This window comes from Rutidosis leptorrhynchoides, chromosome 1 (genome assembly GCF_046630445.1).
Source record: "Rutidosis leptorrhynchoides isolate AG116_Rl617_1_P2 chromosome 1, CSIRO_AGI_Rlap_v1, whole genome shotgun sequence".
NCBI classification, from domain to species: Eukaryota; Viridiplantae; Streptophyta; class Magnoliopsida; order Asterales; family Asteraceae; genus Rutidosis; species Rutidosis leptorrhynchoides.
The window spans coordinates 710,759,886-710,773,886 of record NC_092333.1 but is presented as its reverse complement, the minus strand read 5'-3'; the positions used below and the strand labels follow the sequence as shown (position 1 = coordinate 710,773,886).

General features: G+C 35.3%; 1 protein-coding gene across 1 annotated transcript; it reads left to right on the top strand.

The window, feature by feature from the left end:
* Nucleotides 1–240: 240 nt before the first annotated feature.
* LOC139886207 (uncharacterized) lies at nucleotides 241–4,054 on the top strand. The gene is made up of 2 exons (XM_071869952.1): nucleotides 241–578; nucleotides 3,514–4,054. Exons 1-2 carry the CDS (start codon nucleotides 302–304, stop codon nucleotides 3,894–3,896), a joined length of 660 nt encoding a protein of 219 aa, XP_071726053.1. The 5' UTR covers nucleotides 241–301; the 3' UTR covers nucleotides 3,897–4,054.
* Nucleotides 4,055–14,001: the final 9,947 nt, after the last annotated feature.

Sequence of the window (14,001 nt, the reverse complement as noted above, 5' to 3'; positions counted from 1 at the left end):
TGTCGTTGCTACGCATAATTGATCACGGACCGAAAGTATTTACTTCTTGTATATTTTGTGTTATTACTTGTAACCGTAAATAATTAATTTATTTAGTTGGTGTGAGTCGTGAGGGATGGAGTTATTCATGCAGTAAACACCACTATCAAATCAAAAACAATAGAGTCAAAATATAGTCAACAATATGCCCCGTTTATCAACGACCATAAATAAAAAAACCTACATACATACTCTCTTTGTCAATCAACACAATTAATCGTTTGATTTCAATTTTCAGTAATTCCAAAATAAATCAAGAAAAATGATTTACCTTTTCTTCGCGGTTTTATTCATTGAAATGATTATGATATTATTACTTTTATTCAAAACCCCACTCCGTAAGCTTTTAATATTAGGGTTAGATCGTGCGAAACGTGGCACGGCACCATTGATTGTTAAATCCGTCGGAGCTACCGTGTTTGTAATCATGATGTATAACGTTTACAGTGTAACGGAGATTCAAAGGCGGCCTGCTGACATCATCAATCCCACCGATCAAATTATACTCGCTTACCATATGCTTGAAGCTTCTCTCATGGGTAATTTCTTTAAATTCGTACTCAATAATCAGGTTTTGTTTGTAATTGATTTTAGTTTATTGATTTTTTTTTTTTTTTTTTTTGTGTGGAATTTGTTTGGTGTAATGTTACTGAATATGGAATTAGGGCCTGCGTTTAATTGAAAATTAGGGTTTTCGATCGTGTTATACTTTATAACTACATGTATTGTAGTAATAATTGTGCAAAAGGTAGGCATATAAAATGATTATATACTGGTTAATCACTAATTTTGGGTAATTTGGTTTTTTACAGTATATGATTGGATGTTCGTTTGCAAAGCGATTATTGTGATGTATTAAAGTTACATGGTTAGGAATGATTTAAATAGCTACTGCTTGGTTATGCGTTTATAATAGAAATAGAGTTATGTGATAATGTTTGAGATAGGCCTCGAAATTATGAAAAACAGAGTACGAGAATCATTTGTGATATTTATGGGTACCAATAACATTACAATTAAAGTAAACCCCTTTCGTTTCAAAACTTATTTTACCCCCAAAAGTAAACCCTAATTCGTTTTGTGCGCCGCCATTGGCTTCAGGCAGCTCGCCAGAGGTCGGTTGGCCTCCCTCTTCTCCTTTCACTCTCTCCCTTTCCTTTTTCTCTTCATGTCTCTGTTTTTTTTCCGTCTTCCTTCTCCGGCTGGCTGTGATCAGTTGTTTCACAGGACACCGCCACGAATATCAGTCGGCGAGCACGGTGATGGCAAACCGTGTTTTGGTATCGTGTTTGGTTCCGTCTGGCTTTGTGACTGATCTCACTTTCTCTTCACTTATCCTCATGTTTTCCGGCCATATTCGTTTTTCTGGCGAACTTACAGAGTCTCTTTCACCTTTCGCCGTCATGTTCCTCTTTCTGAGGTTACATTGTTCGTTTGGGTGGTGAATTCGGTGTGCTTTCGTGTTTCTCGTTTCTTGACTTTCTTCCGGCTTTGAGCTGATCCCGTAAGGCTTTTTTCCCGGTAATGAGTTTTTTTCTTGCTTGTTCTATGTTCATCTCCCCTGTTTAAAGAGTTTGCTTCGGCGGCTCAAGTTCCAACTTTTTGGCCGATGGTTTGTTTTTTCGACTGGAATATTCTCAGCTGCTTTGGGATCTGATTTGGGTCTAATATGGTGTGCTATATATGGTGGTTGTTGGGCTGTGGCTCGTCCTTGTTGCTTTCTAGTTACTGCTCTTTTGTGGGTGTTACAATGGTATCTCTGGCGGCCTGCTTGTTATGTTTTCCGGCCGATGGTTGTTTATTCCGGGCTGAACATCCACATGAAGGTTGGGAGCTGGTTTGGTGGCTTGTAGGCGGTTCGGGCTGGTCTAGTGTTTCTTGGGGTTAGAGCTGCCTGTTTTTGCTTTGGTTAGGTTTCACGGTGGTGTGAGAAGTTGTTTTTCGCTTTTCTCCTATCCATGTACTCCGTGTTTGGGATTGTAGATTTGATCGGGAGGGCAATACATTGAATGTTTTGATTCTGAGTTTATTTGCATCGTTTTGTTTTCATCTTGTGTGAAGTGTTTTTTTCGAAATTTAGCCCGATTTAGGGTTTATGGTTTAGGGTTTTGGGTTTAGTCCCTAAACCCAAAACCCTAAACCCTAAACTCTAAACCGTTCGTGTTAAAATATTCAATCTAAACCCTAATTTCTAAACCCTAAACCCTAATTTCTAAACCCTAAACCCTAATTTCTAAACCCAAAACCCTAATTTCTAAACCCTAATAGCTAAACCCTAATTTTTAACCCCCTAATTTCTAAACCCTAATTTCCGACCCCTTAAAAAAAACTCGAAATTAAAACATTCAATGCATTGAATGTTTTCATTTTTTTCTTCGAGCGTTTTACCGCCAAAATAATAACATTCATCACAAAGTGTCTTTTTTTTAAATGTTCATATTTTCATGTGATCTTGATGCCTGAAAAAAAAAAATTCGGGAAAAACGAAAAAAATTACTTCCCCCAAAAAAGTGCTTCCCTCTTGATTAAATCCATATATATATATATATATATATATATATATATATATATATATATACACACACACATATATACACACACATATATATATACACATATATACACATATATATACATATATATATATATATATATGTATATATATATATATGTATATATATATATATATATATATATATATATGTATGTATATATATATATATATATATATATAGCCCAGAAAAAGAATTGTGATATTCAGGTCTGCAATATACCCAAACACCCCCAATATTGGCATATGTTTCACTTTTGTTCCATTGTGTTGGCTTTGATGAAATTTAGTCTGCTTACCTTAAGAAACATGAACTATAATGAGGAGAGTAATGGTCGATTTATTGTGAACTTGAAAGGTTTGTGAAGTTGCATCTTGAACAATTTTTATTCCTGAAGTGTTCATATATTTTGTACTATTCATAACCGTGCTTTGCATCCAAATGTGCTTCTTTAAATAAACATTGATCTACAATATGCATCATTTTGATTTGTAAGTAGTTAGTTAAAATTATCATTGGGTTAGCAGGTATCATTCTTTGCATATTTTGCTCATCACTAACTGATATTTCTTCTCCTCGATACCTTTTTAATGAACTAACATACCTAGTCTGCAATCTTATATTTCTAAAGTGTATCCCTGTTATATGCATGTTTAGATTTAAGTAGATGATAGATTTGCGTTAAAAATGTTGGGGACATATCAGCCATAAATGGCGTTGAATGCTTTTTTCTTCAACGTATGTAAACATAGCCATGTATGATATGAACTATTTGGATATGCCGTGCATTCCACAGTTAATGGGTTTTGACCATCATATTATTTATTATCCATGCTGTTCGATGTGCTTTTTAAGATGAGTATAATATAGAGGCTTTAAGTGGTTTTGCATAATTTTGTTTTATTCGATCTAAATATTGCAGGATTCTCGCTTTTCCTGTCACTGATGATAGACAGACTACATCATTACATAAGAGAGCTTCGCATACTTAGAAAGACCATGGAAACTGCAAAGAAACAAAACCGAGAAGCTGAAGAAACCAAGAACAAAGGTGCAGACGAGGTTAAAGTTCTGAATGATGAAATGACTAAATTGAAAGCACACATTAAAAATCTGGAATCTGAACACGCAGCAAAGGAGAAAGAGATTAAATCTGCAGAAGCCAATTTTGTTGCCCTTAAAAATCAATCAGAAGGCTTTCTTCTTGAATATGACCGTTTGCAAGCAGAGAATCAAAATCTTAGAAATCAACTACGCTCTATTGATGAAAGTGTGTCTCATTCTAACGGTAAGAAGAATATGTGAGTTACCAATCCTTCATTTAAAAGAGAAATATTAACATGTTATTATAGGATGTATGCGGAACTTAATATTTGACATCCTTGCATTATGGGCGTTTGCCCAAGTTTTTTGTTAATATTTGTGTTGTGCCGCTCTTTATCAAAATATAGTTTCGCCTTATCTTTCCTTTGTATTTACTGTTCCATCTTATTAATCACATTTTGTAGTCAGTATAAGTAACTGGTTGAAATGGGCTGTAGGGGTCTAACGATTCAAAATTATCAGAAGTCAATGAAGTATTAAACCTTTTAAATCCCTATCCCTATCCCTATTCCCTATTATAGGAGTACGAGATATCACAGACCCATTCTATTCATGTTTAACAAACACATGTTAATTTCTTTCGGCTAAGGTCCCCATGTTAATTTTGTACACAAAACAAACACGTGAATCTCGTTATCACCATATAAAAGAGCCACTAGTATTAGTACAAAATTTGCAATCAAACCATCATCACTCAAAGTCCCTACTTTTACTTGTACCCTGTTTTGCTGCTCTCACAATTTCAGCCCACCCATTCTCAACAACCAACCCCCAATTTTGCTTTCAAGATCGGTCCCTGGGCCTTAACTCAACCGCGGTCCCGGTTCCTCATGCCGAAAGCCATTTTCGAGCCGCCAGAGTTCTTTTAAGTGACATAAATAGAGAAAAACCGTCCATGTCACCTACACTTTTGAAATGCAAGTTATCACTTCATTTTATTCGAAAATCAAACAAATCTAGGTCTAGGTTGAAAAAAGTTGCTGCGTTGACTCAGAAGCTAGGATATCATTTCCCCAACGCGGTACATTTGTTATTATGTATTTTTTGAAATGGATATTTTGGGGAGCGAAAACATGGTTAGAAAAGGGTGATGCAAAAGCTAATGTTGTGATCCATACAAGTTACTCAGGTTCAAAGGTCAAAGAAACATAATGTTAATCCAATATTATTAATTGTAAGAGTGTAACACATTATAAATATAGTTTCTTAGCGAAAGATTGATGTTAAACTAAATTTGTGATGTGTATTTTGATTAAGCTGTATGTAATTTTTTGTTCATATTTAAGTACCTGCATTGTTGTTGTGGGTGGTATCTATATGGATACCAGTTATCATCTACAGTGTCTTTTGCGAAAATACGATATTTCAATGTATTGGATCCACTCGACATTTTCCCAAGTGTCATTATATATTAGCGTCATTAAATCAAACTATTTGATGATCGGGTATCATGGTGTTTGAAATGTGACAAATTTTAGTGTTTATCTATCAAGAATATTTTGTCAAAGAACAAGAAATTGACAAAAAAAAAAAAAAGTGACACGACACAAACCACTTTTAACATAATATGAAGTGGTTAAACAGACTCTGTTTAGTAAAATTCTTAGCTTAAATGTGGTGTCATTATGTAAAAACTTATGGTCTTCAAAGAAGGGTTACCAATAGTTAGAAATGGTTGCACAACCACCCTTGAAGAGTAAATTGCACCTATCATGTTTTCACAATGTGTTATCACATCCCCAAGGATTAGGCCAATTTTTTATCGGGTCACTGGAATCGTTTGCTCAAAATCCAAATTCAAATAGTCATTTTTTTGAGGTATCTCCCAAGAAACAGAAATATTGTATCATGTGTTGTTGGTGTGCATCGTTATTCTTTATTTATATTTATATAGTACATAGTAGTAAAAGAAGAACAAGTTATTTACATCTTATTGCATAATAAAATATTGTTATTATCTATCTAGCATTTTCTATATCGAATTTCTTCTTTATACAAGTGCTCAAGATGTACTGCACGTTGCTCAGAATGGAAACAGAAATATTGTATCATCTGCTTTTGGTGTGCATCGTTATTCTTTATTTATATTGTAGATAGTAGTAAAAGAAGAACAAGTTATTTACATCTTATTGAAAAATAAAATATTGTTATTATCTATCTAGCATTTTCTATATCTAATTTCTTCTTTATGCAGATGCTCAAGATGCACTGCCCGTTGCTCAGAATACTGGAAACATAAATATTGTATCATCTGCTGCTGCCGTGCATCGTTATTCTTTATTTATATAGTAGATAGTAGTAAAATAAGAACAAGTTATTTACATCTTATTTCAAAATCAAATATCGTTATTATCTATCTAGGATTATTTATATTAATTTCTTCTTTATGCAGGTGCTGAAGACAGTGGCGGATCCAGGAAAATTTTTCACCGGGGGCGAATTTTTTTTTAAAACGTAAGGATTTTTTTTTGACAAAATATAGAGGTTTTGGAGTAAAATATAGAGTTTTTTGAGCAAAATTTAGAGGTTTTTGAGCAAAATACGAATGTTTTGGGGCAAAATATGGAGGGTTTGGGGCAAAATATGGAGGGTTTGGGGCAAAAAAAAATTCCACCGGGGCAAAATCGAAAAACCGAAAAAATTTGCACTAAAATTTCGAAATCCACCGGGGGCGGGCGCCCCCCCCCCCCCCTCTAACACACTGAATCCGCCTCTGGCTGAGGATGCACTGCCCGTTGCTCGGATTTCTGGAAATAGAAATACCGTATCATCTGCTGCTGGAAAAAGAAATAATGGAAGAACACGTAGATTACCTCTTATTTCAAAATAAAATATTGTTATTATCTATCTAGCATTATTTATATTTATTTTATTCTTTATGCAGGTTCTCAAGATGCACTGCTCATTGCTCAGAATACTCGAAATAGAAATATTGTATCATCTGCTTTTGGTGTGCATCGTTATTCTTTATTTATATTGTAGATAGTAGTAAAAGAAGAACAATTTATTTACATGTTATTGGAAAATAAAAATATTGTTATTATCTAAGTAGCATTTTCTATATCTAATTTCTTGTTTATGCAGATGCTCAAGATGCACTGCCCGTTGCTCAGAATACTGGAAACATAAATATTGTATCATCTGCTGCTGGTGTGCATCGTTATTCTTTATTTATATAGTAGATAGTACTAAAATAAGAACAAGTTATTTACATCTTATTTCAAAATAAAATATCGTTATTATCTATCTAGGATTATTTATAACGAATTTCTTCTTTATGCAGGTGCTTAAGATGCACTGCCCGTTGCTCAGAATTCTGGAAATAGAAATACCGTATCATCTGCTGCTGGAATAGAAATAATGGAAGAACACGTAGATTATATTTAATTTCAAAATAAAATATTGTTATTATCTATCTAGCATTATTTATATCTAATTTCTTCTTTATGCAGGTTCTCAAGATGCACTGCCCGTTGCTCAGAATACTCGAAAGAGAAATATTGTATCATCTGCTTTTGGTGTGCATATTTATATACTCCCTCCGTCCCAAAATAATTGTCCTGTTTTGACTTTTTGAGTCTTTTTTCTTCAACTTTGACTTTAAATATCTTTCTTTGTGTTATATAATATCGAATGAAAGTTATACCAAATGAAAACACATTCAAAAATCGATTTATTCATATAAAATTCATCAAATATTCTATCGCATAAACTAACAAATATTTAAAGTCAAAACTTAATAAATTGACTTTGAAAAGTCCAACATGACAATTATTTTGGGACAGAGGGAGTAGTAGATAGTAGTAAAAGAAGAACAAGTTATTTACATCTTATTGCAAAATAAAATATTGTTATTATCTATCTAGCATTTTCTATATCCGATTTCTTCTTTATGCAGGTGCTCAAGATGCACTGCACATTGCTTAGAATACTGGAAACAGAAATATTGTATCATCTCACCTGCTGCTGATGTACATCATTATTCTTTATTTATATAGTAGATAGTAGTAAAAGAAGAACATGTTACTTGCATCTTATTGCAAAATAAATTATTGCTATTATCTATATAGCATTTTCTATATTTAGTTCATCTTTATTCAGGTGCTCAAGATGCACTGCCCGTTGCTTAGAATACTGGAAACAGAAATATAGTATCATCTGCTGTTGGTGCGCATCGTTATTCTTTATTTATATAGTAGATAGTCGTAAAAGAAGAACACGTTATTCACATCTTATTTCAAAATAAAATATCGTTATTATCTATTTAGGATTATTTATATCTAATTTCTTCTTTATGCAGGTGCTCAAGATGCACTGCCCGTTAATTCGTGGTGTATATATTCGAGTTAGATTTAGGTGGGTGTGTGAGTTGCCTTTCAAAAAATAAAAAAAATAAAAAGATGCACTGCCCGTTGCTCAGAATTCTGGAAACAAAAATGTCGTATCATCTGCTGTTGGAAATAGAAATACTAGAAAGTTACCGACCGCGCGTTGCGGCAGTGGCGTTCGGGTCATAATGTGGGTGGCGGGAAAATTTACTCGTGGCGAGCAGGAAGAAACGGGCTGTCGTTGTGTTTAGCGTTTTTTAAAAGGTATCCGTTTCGAACGTACCTTTTATCGTTTTGTTCATAAAATTATTTCGATTACGACGCTGCTTTCGAAAAAATTTAACTCGCGCCGAGCGGGAAGATACGGGCTGTCGTTGTGGTTAGCGTTTTTTAAAAAGTGTCCGTTTCGAACGTAGTTAGTTTCGTTTTTTCACAAAAATATTTCGAGTTTAACAGTGTGGTCGGTGGAATTTAACTCGGAGTGATGAGGAAGATACGGGCTGTCATAGGGGTTGGGGGAGTTTTTTATTTTAATTAAGTAAATTGACGTTTTACCCCCTAGATTTAAGGGTAGTTTATGTAAGTTGTCGATAGTTGAGGGGGGTTTTTTGCATTTTTTGGGGTGAAGTTTGGTCAATAGTCGTTTTGACCAAATTTTGGGCGGGGTTGGGGTCAAACGACCAAATTTTCCACGACTATTAGTATATAGGGTAATAATAATAATAATAACTAGTAGAACACGTAGATTACATCTTATTTCAAAATAAAATATTGTTATTATCTATCTAGCATTATTTATATCTATTTTATTCTTTATATAGGTGCTCAAGATGCACTGCCCGTTGCTCAGAATACTGGAAACAGAAATATTGTATCATCTACTGCTTGTGTGCATCTTTATTCTTTATTTACATAGTAGATAGTAGTAAAAGAACAAGTTATTTACATCTTATTGCAAAATAAAATATCATTATTATCTATCTAGCATTATTTTTGTGTTATTTCTTCTTTATGCATGTGCTTGAGATTCTGGTCACCCAAATAATGATGCTCATGAAGTGGTGGTTACTATACCATTGCCGGTCTACTATAATATGTCTAACATATTACAATATATTGGCACCATTGTTGATCATATAGATGTTAGGGTTATAGGACCTTATGAGTGAATTTCAGAATATCACTCTTCCCACAAAGACAAACGAAGACAATAACAAAGAAAATAAGAACGTGATAATTTGACATGGTTATATGTAATCAAGAGTTGATTACTTTAATCCACGGACCAAACTAGAGAGATTTTTATTGATAATTTTGTGCATACAATTTATGGGTTACATATGGTGTATTTATAGGGAGAAAAGAACCACAAATTCATGTTCATGAGATGAGAACTATTAACTATAAATTCATGAGAACTATTAACCACCACTTCATGTACTTGAGATGAGAACTATCAGACGTTTGGTGTGATAAGATTTCATGTATGAAACATGAAATTATACTCCATAATTAATTTGTTTCACACCATGAAGTCACGTGAATTCTTGTAGTCCAACTTATTGTTTAACTCTCGTTCACATCCAACAATAGATAGTGAGGTATGTTGATGTTCATATTAATTGATCGATATTTTTATTTAGATTTGTTTTTTTCGTTCATTGTAATTTATCCTTTTCCTAACAGGTTAAATTTTTGAAGGGAACTATGGATGGTTTCTTACCCATGAACTAGCGTTTGTTTCATTTTTTCTACTTGGCACAGAGAGTATCTTTTGACATTTGTTTGAAACGAGGATGAACACCCGCGCTTTGCTGCGGGGTGATTTTGACCAGTTAACGGTAAGTTTATTGAACGTTTGAAAAACGACGGCTAACGGTTAGTTAATTAATACCGCTGCATTCAATTGCATTCAATTGCTCTGTCATAAAGAAAGGGAAGGAAATCTTTTTTTGATCAATCGCCTAAACCTTCCTTTCTTTCTTTGCCAAGAGGGGTGGGCCAATCACTAATGGATCTCTCAACGAGAGCCCATTTTGTCTAGAGGAAATTTCTTAGGTTTAGGTAGATCCGGTTGATTATGAGCACATTGAACTATCCATGTGGCTGAGAGCCCTCACAGCCCAGGCACAACGACGCAATTATCAGGGGCGCGCTCTACCCACCGAGTTAATAGCCCGTTGTGCGGGCCCCCAATGGAGGCCCATTATGCCAAAAGCGAGAGAAACACCATCCCCCTCTTTCCTTTCTTCGCCCCCATGTCGCCACACAGGGGACATAGGGACGTAAAAATGGGGATCCTATCAACTTGTTCCGACCTGAGATAATAAGCTCATGAGCTTAGTCTTAATTCACTGCTTCAAATACAGTATCAGAAAGTACCGTTTGCGGTACCTCAATATCCACTAGTTTACTAGCTAAATGGCAATTGGCGCATACAATACGTCCGCGCTCACAAGTCGCACAATAAGAATAAGACCAATAGAGACTTCATAAGGGACCATTTGAGCTGCAGATCGTAATGCTCCTAGAAAGGCATATTTCGAATATAGAGGAGTGAAAGTTCCCAACAATCAATGACTTTTAAATTTCCTTATATGAACCGTACGAGCACGTCCTTTGTCACCCCCACCGCGCTTACGGCTCTATACCCCAACCCAACTTGATCTGGCCCCGGGTCCTTCCTTTCTATTCCTCGGTAAGCGGACCGTAGGAGCATGGGGGCGGTATCTGCTTTTGACTAATAGAAAGCATCTCTCTTTTATCCCTCCTGATCGAACCCGCCAAAAAACAAAAATAGAAATAGATAAAGTTTTTATTGCCGGGAGAATTGCGTCGGATACATCTTTATCTGAGGAGGAGGCTTCGTCGTCCGCCTCCTCATAAATGATGTTAGGATGGGCCGGCCCATCCTCAGAATCCTAAAAAAATAGAGAGGGAACAGAATCACTTTCTTTCAATGACATCTAATCAGACTGAATACGATTTTAAGAGTTGTCACGATCGTTCACATCTATTTCAGTATGCAGGAAGGGCGCGGAAGCTACCGTTTTTAGACTAAGCAAGCTAGCGACTCTCCTAGTAGCGAAGGTGACGAGGCATTCGTGACTATTCTGAATCTCCTCTCCTCTATCTCCCCCTTTTTTGCCTCCGGCTATTACCGGCTGGCAACGCTTGGCCCAACATTGGATTTGTTTGAAAACAATAAAAGTAAGGTAGCGTTCATTCAATCAAAGCTTTTATGCCTTAGTACTAATGACTCTCTTTGGAAAGAAAGGAATGCAGGGAAGACCAGTGGGCCGTCTACCTCCACGTGGCATTGCTCCGTCAGGCTTTCGCTCATTGCGGAAAATTCACCGCGTATCTTAATGCCTGAAAGTTGGATAGGATGGCCTTTACGTAAGGATTATATTGCTCCCAATTTTTATGAAATACATAAAATGTTATATGGAGTAAGAAATATATGCAATCTAAATTGTTATAAGTGAAGTGTATGTTTTTAATTGAAACTACATAGACTGGAAAATTTAAACAACTAAAACCTCATAGACTGAAACTGTAAATATTGGCATAAATAAGAAGAATCAGAAAAATGTTAGATTACCCACGAACAAACACTATGCTGATATGCTCTCTCTCTAGCATGAAGAAATATGTCTGCTAGTTCCAACCACCTATCGTAACCCTAACTTGTAACCCTTTTTCCGGCGCCTCCACCGGAGGTCCAGCACCTCGCCGGAAGCCCGGCGTGTTTAATTTTCATGTTCTTTTCTTTTATTCACTCAGATTTAACTTCCTGACCCGTCGATCGGAGTTTTCGATTTTCCGGCCACTCATTTCTTCTCGAATCCGGCGGCAGGCGTGGAGTACGTAGAGTTCCTTCACGCACTATGCTTCCGGAGGTTGTTTCATTGTTTATGTGATGATAAATTGCATAATGAAATAGTTTATGTGATGGCGGTCGCTGGAGGTAGTGGATGTTGCCGGAGATAGTGACGGTTGCCGGAGATAGTGATGGTTGCCGGAGTTTAATTCTTGAGTTTGCACATTTGTGTTTGCAGGTTTTAGAAAGATGATAAAAAAAAATTAATATGTCTCCTATGTGATGATGTCAGCAAGGAGAAAAAAGGGAAATGACAATAATGCCTTTGTGAACAGTGGAGGAAACACATGACAATTAGTAAATAGTTATAATTATAATTATAATTATAATTATAATTATAATTATAACTAGATGTGTGCCCCGCGCTGCGCTGAGGGTTTTGAAGGACTACAAAGTTGAAAATTTTCCGGTTAGCAGACGTTTTTTCAGTTTGTAGGCTGAAGCAAGTAGTAGTCACCTGAACAAAACGACAAACACATAAAACTATTGCAAACACGTTTTTTCTCATCATGACAAAACAAACGATTAATGTCCATGAACAGAAAATAAATTTAAGTTGATTAATATGAACAAAAATGAAGTCTCAAAACCATTTGTAACAGTCGCTTTTCTTTGTTAGCAAGCTCATGACCTGAAACAACAAATAACATGTTACGTTTACTGTGCCACATTACTTCAGTTACATTTTTAAACTAATATACTCATTCAACACATAAGCACACTCACAAATCAGATTAATATCACTTAGACCACTTTATTCTACATTTAATTTATAGTAACCTAATTACCTAGTACTATAGTTTGCATACTTTGATTTTCGAACCTCTAAATGAGTTGTAAAATTTTAGGTTGTTACTTTAAAATGCTCTAGTCTTTTTCCTAACAATAATCATATAGTCCCCGACCCATTTAGGCGACCTATTTGACAGGGCAATTTAGGCTGACCCATTGGAGATGTTAACGAACTAACTCAGAGCAAACCTTGAAGTAAGTTTCGCCTGCTGTATGTTATTACCAAATATTTCTTTTCTAAAACTCTACTTAGAACAACAATATTCTACGAAGTTAAACATAAAGCAAGATTACAAAATAAAGTGTACCTTCAAACTTTGGAGGTTGATTAGTTAACAGTAGTAGTAATTCCTCAGAGACAATGCCACTACCAAAGACTTTTTTCAAATAGTTAATTTCATCCAATGACTAAACAACATGTTATTAAAAGAAACATATTTTCGTAATACTTCAATTCATAGATTACAAAAGGTTTACCTCTTTGCTTGTGCTAAGATACGTCTCTGTAACGTTCAAGAACCGAGACATTCACACACTCATCATGTTTAGCACCCGATATATATGTAACCAATCAATAACAATTAAGAATGTATGTTCCCTGTGATCAGTTTAACAGAAATGGAAATATAAGCAAACTATGTCAAATAATATATCTACATAATGCTACTTATCAATGGCGTATGTGCTAACCCCCTTTAACAGAATGTTGTGGAAAAATAATAAAGCTAATAAAAATTTTGTAAAAGAAATAAAAAAAAAATGAGGCTCAAATATGTGTTTAAAATCGGCCAAGAAAACATGTATCGCCATGGCTGCAACTTGCAAGTTGCCTCGCCAAGATATGTTTACATTTCTTCTCTTTGGCCAACCCAGCTCCCACGTAGATCATCATAGCTCGTTTTTAAACCTTATTTCTTTGAAATTCATTAATTGTTATTGGAAGCTGTAGGCAGCAACATTGTTGCTAATGTCAGCGAAGCACACATTCTTTTTACCTCAATTATTTAGCAACAAAGGTAACCAATGAAAGTCAGTAAAAGGGACAAAGTGATATGTGCATAAGATAACACGAACCGCCATGGTTGCAACTTGTAAGTTGCCCCGTCAAGATACGTATCCATTTCTTATCGTATACATCATGTGAATCCATTCGCAACACAACATTGTTGCTAATGTCAACATATCCATTATTTTAACGTCAAGCATTCAGCGACAAAGGTGGATACCATGTTGAATGAGTGGATCTCAGCTCAACAGAGTCAGAGTCAGTAACCTCGATCATTTAGCAAAAAACGTATCCAAC

Bases quoted from the DNA above. Each gene is read 5' to 3' on its own strand.
- LOC139886207 (XM_071869952.1), top strand. From the start codon at position 302: ATGATTTACCTTTTCTTCGCGGTTTTATTCATTGAAATGATTATGATA. The intron at 579-3,513 runs GTAATTTCTTTA...TAAATATTGCAG, and splicing joins GCTTGAAGCTTCTCTCATGG to GATTCTCGCTTTTCCTGTCA.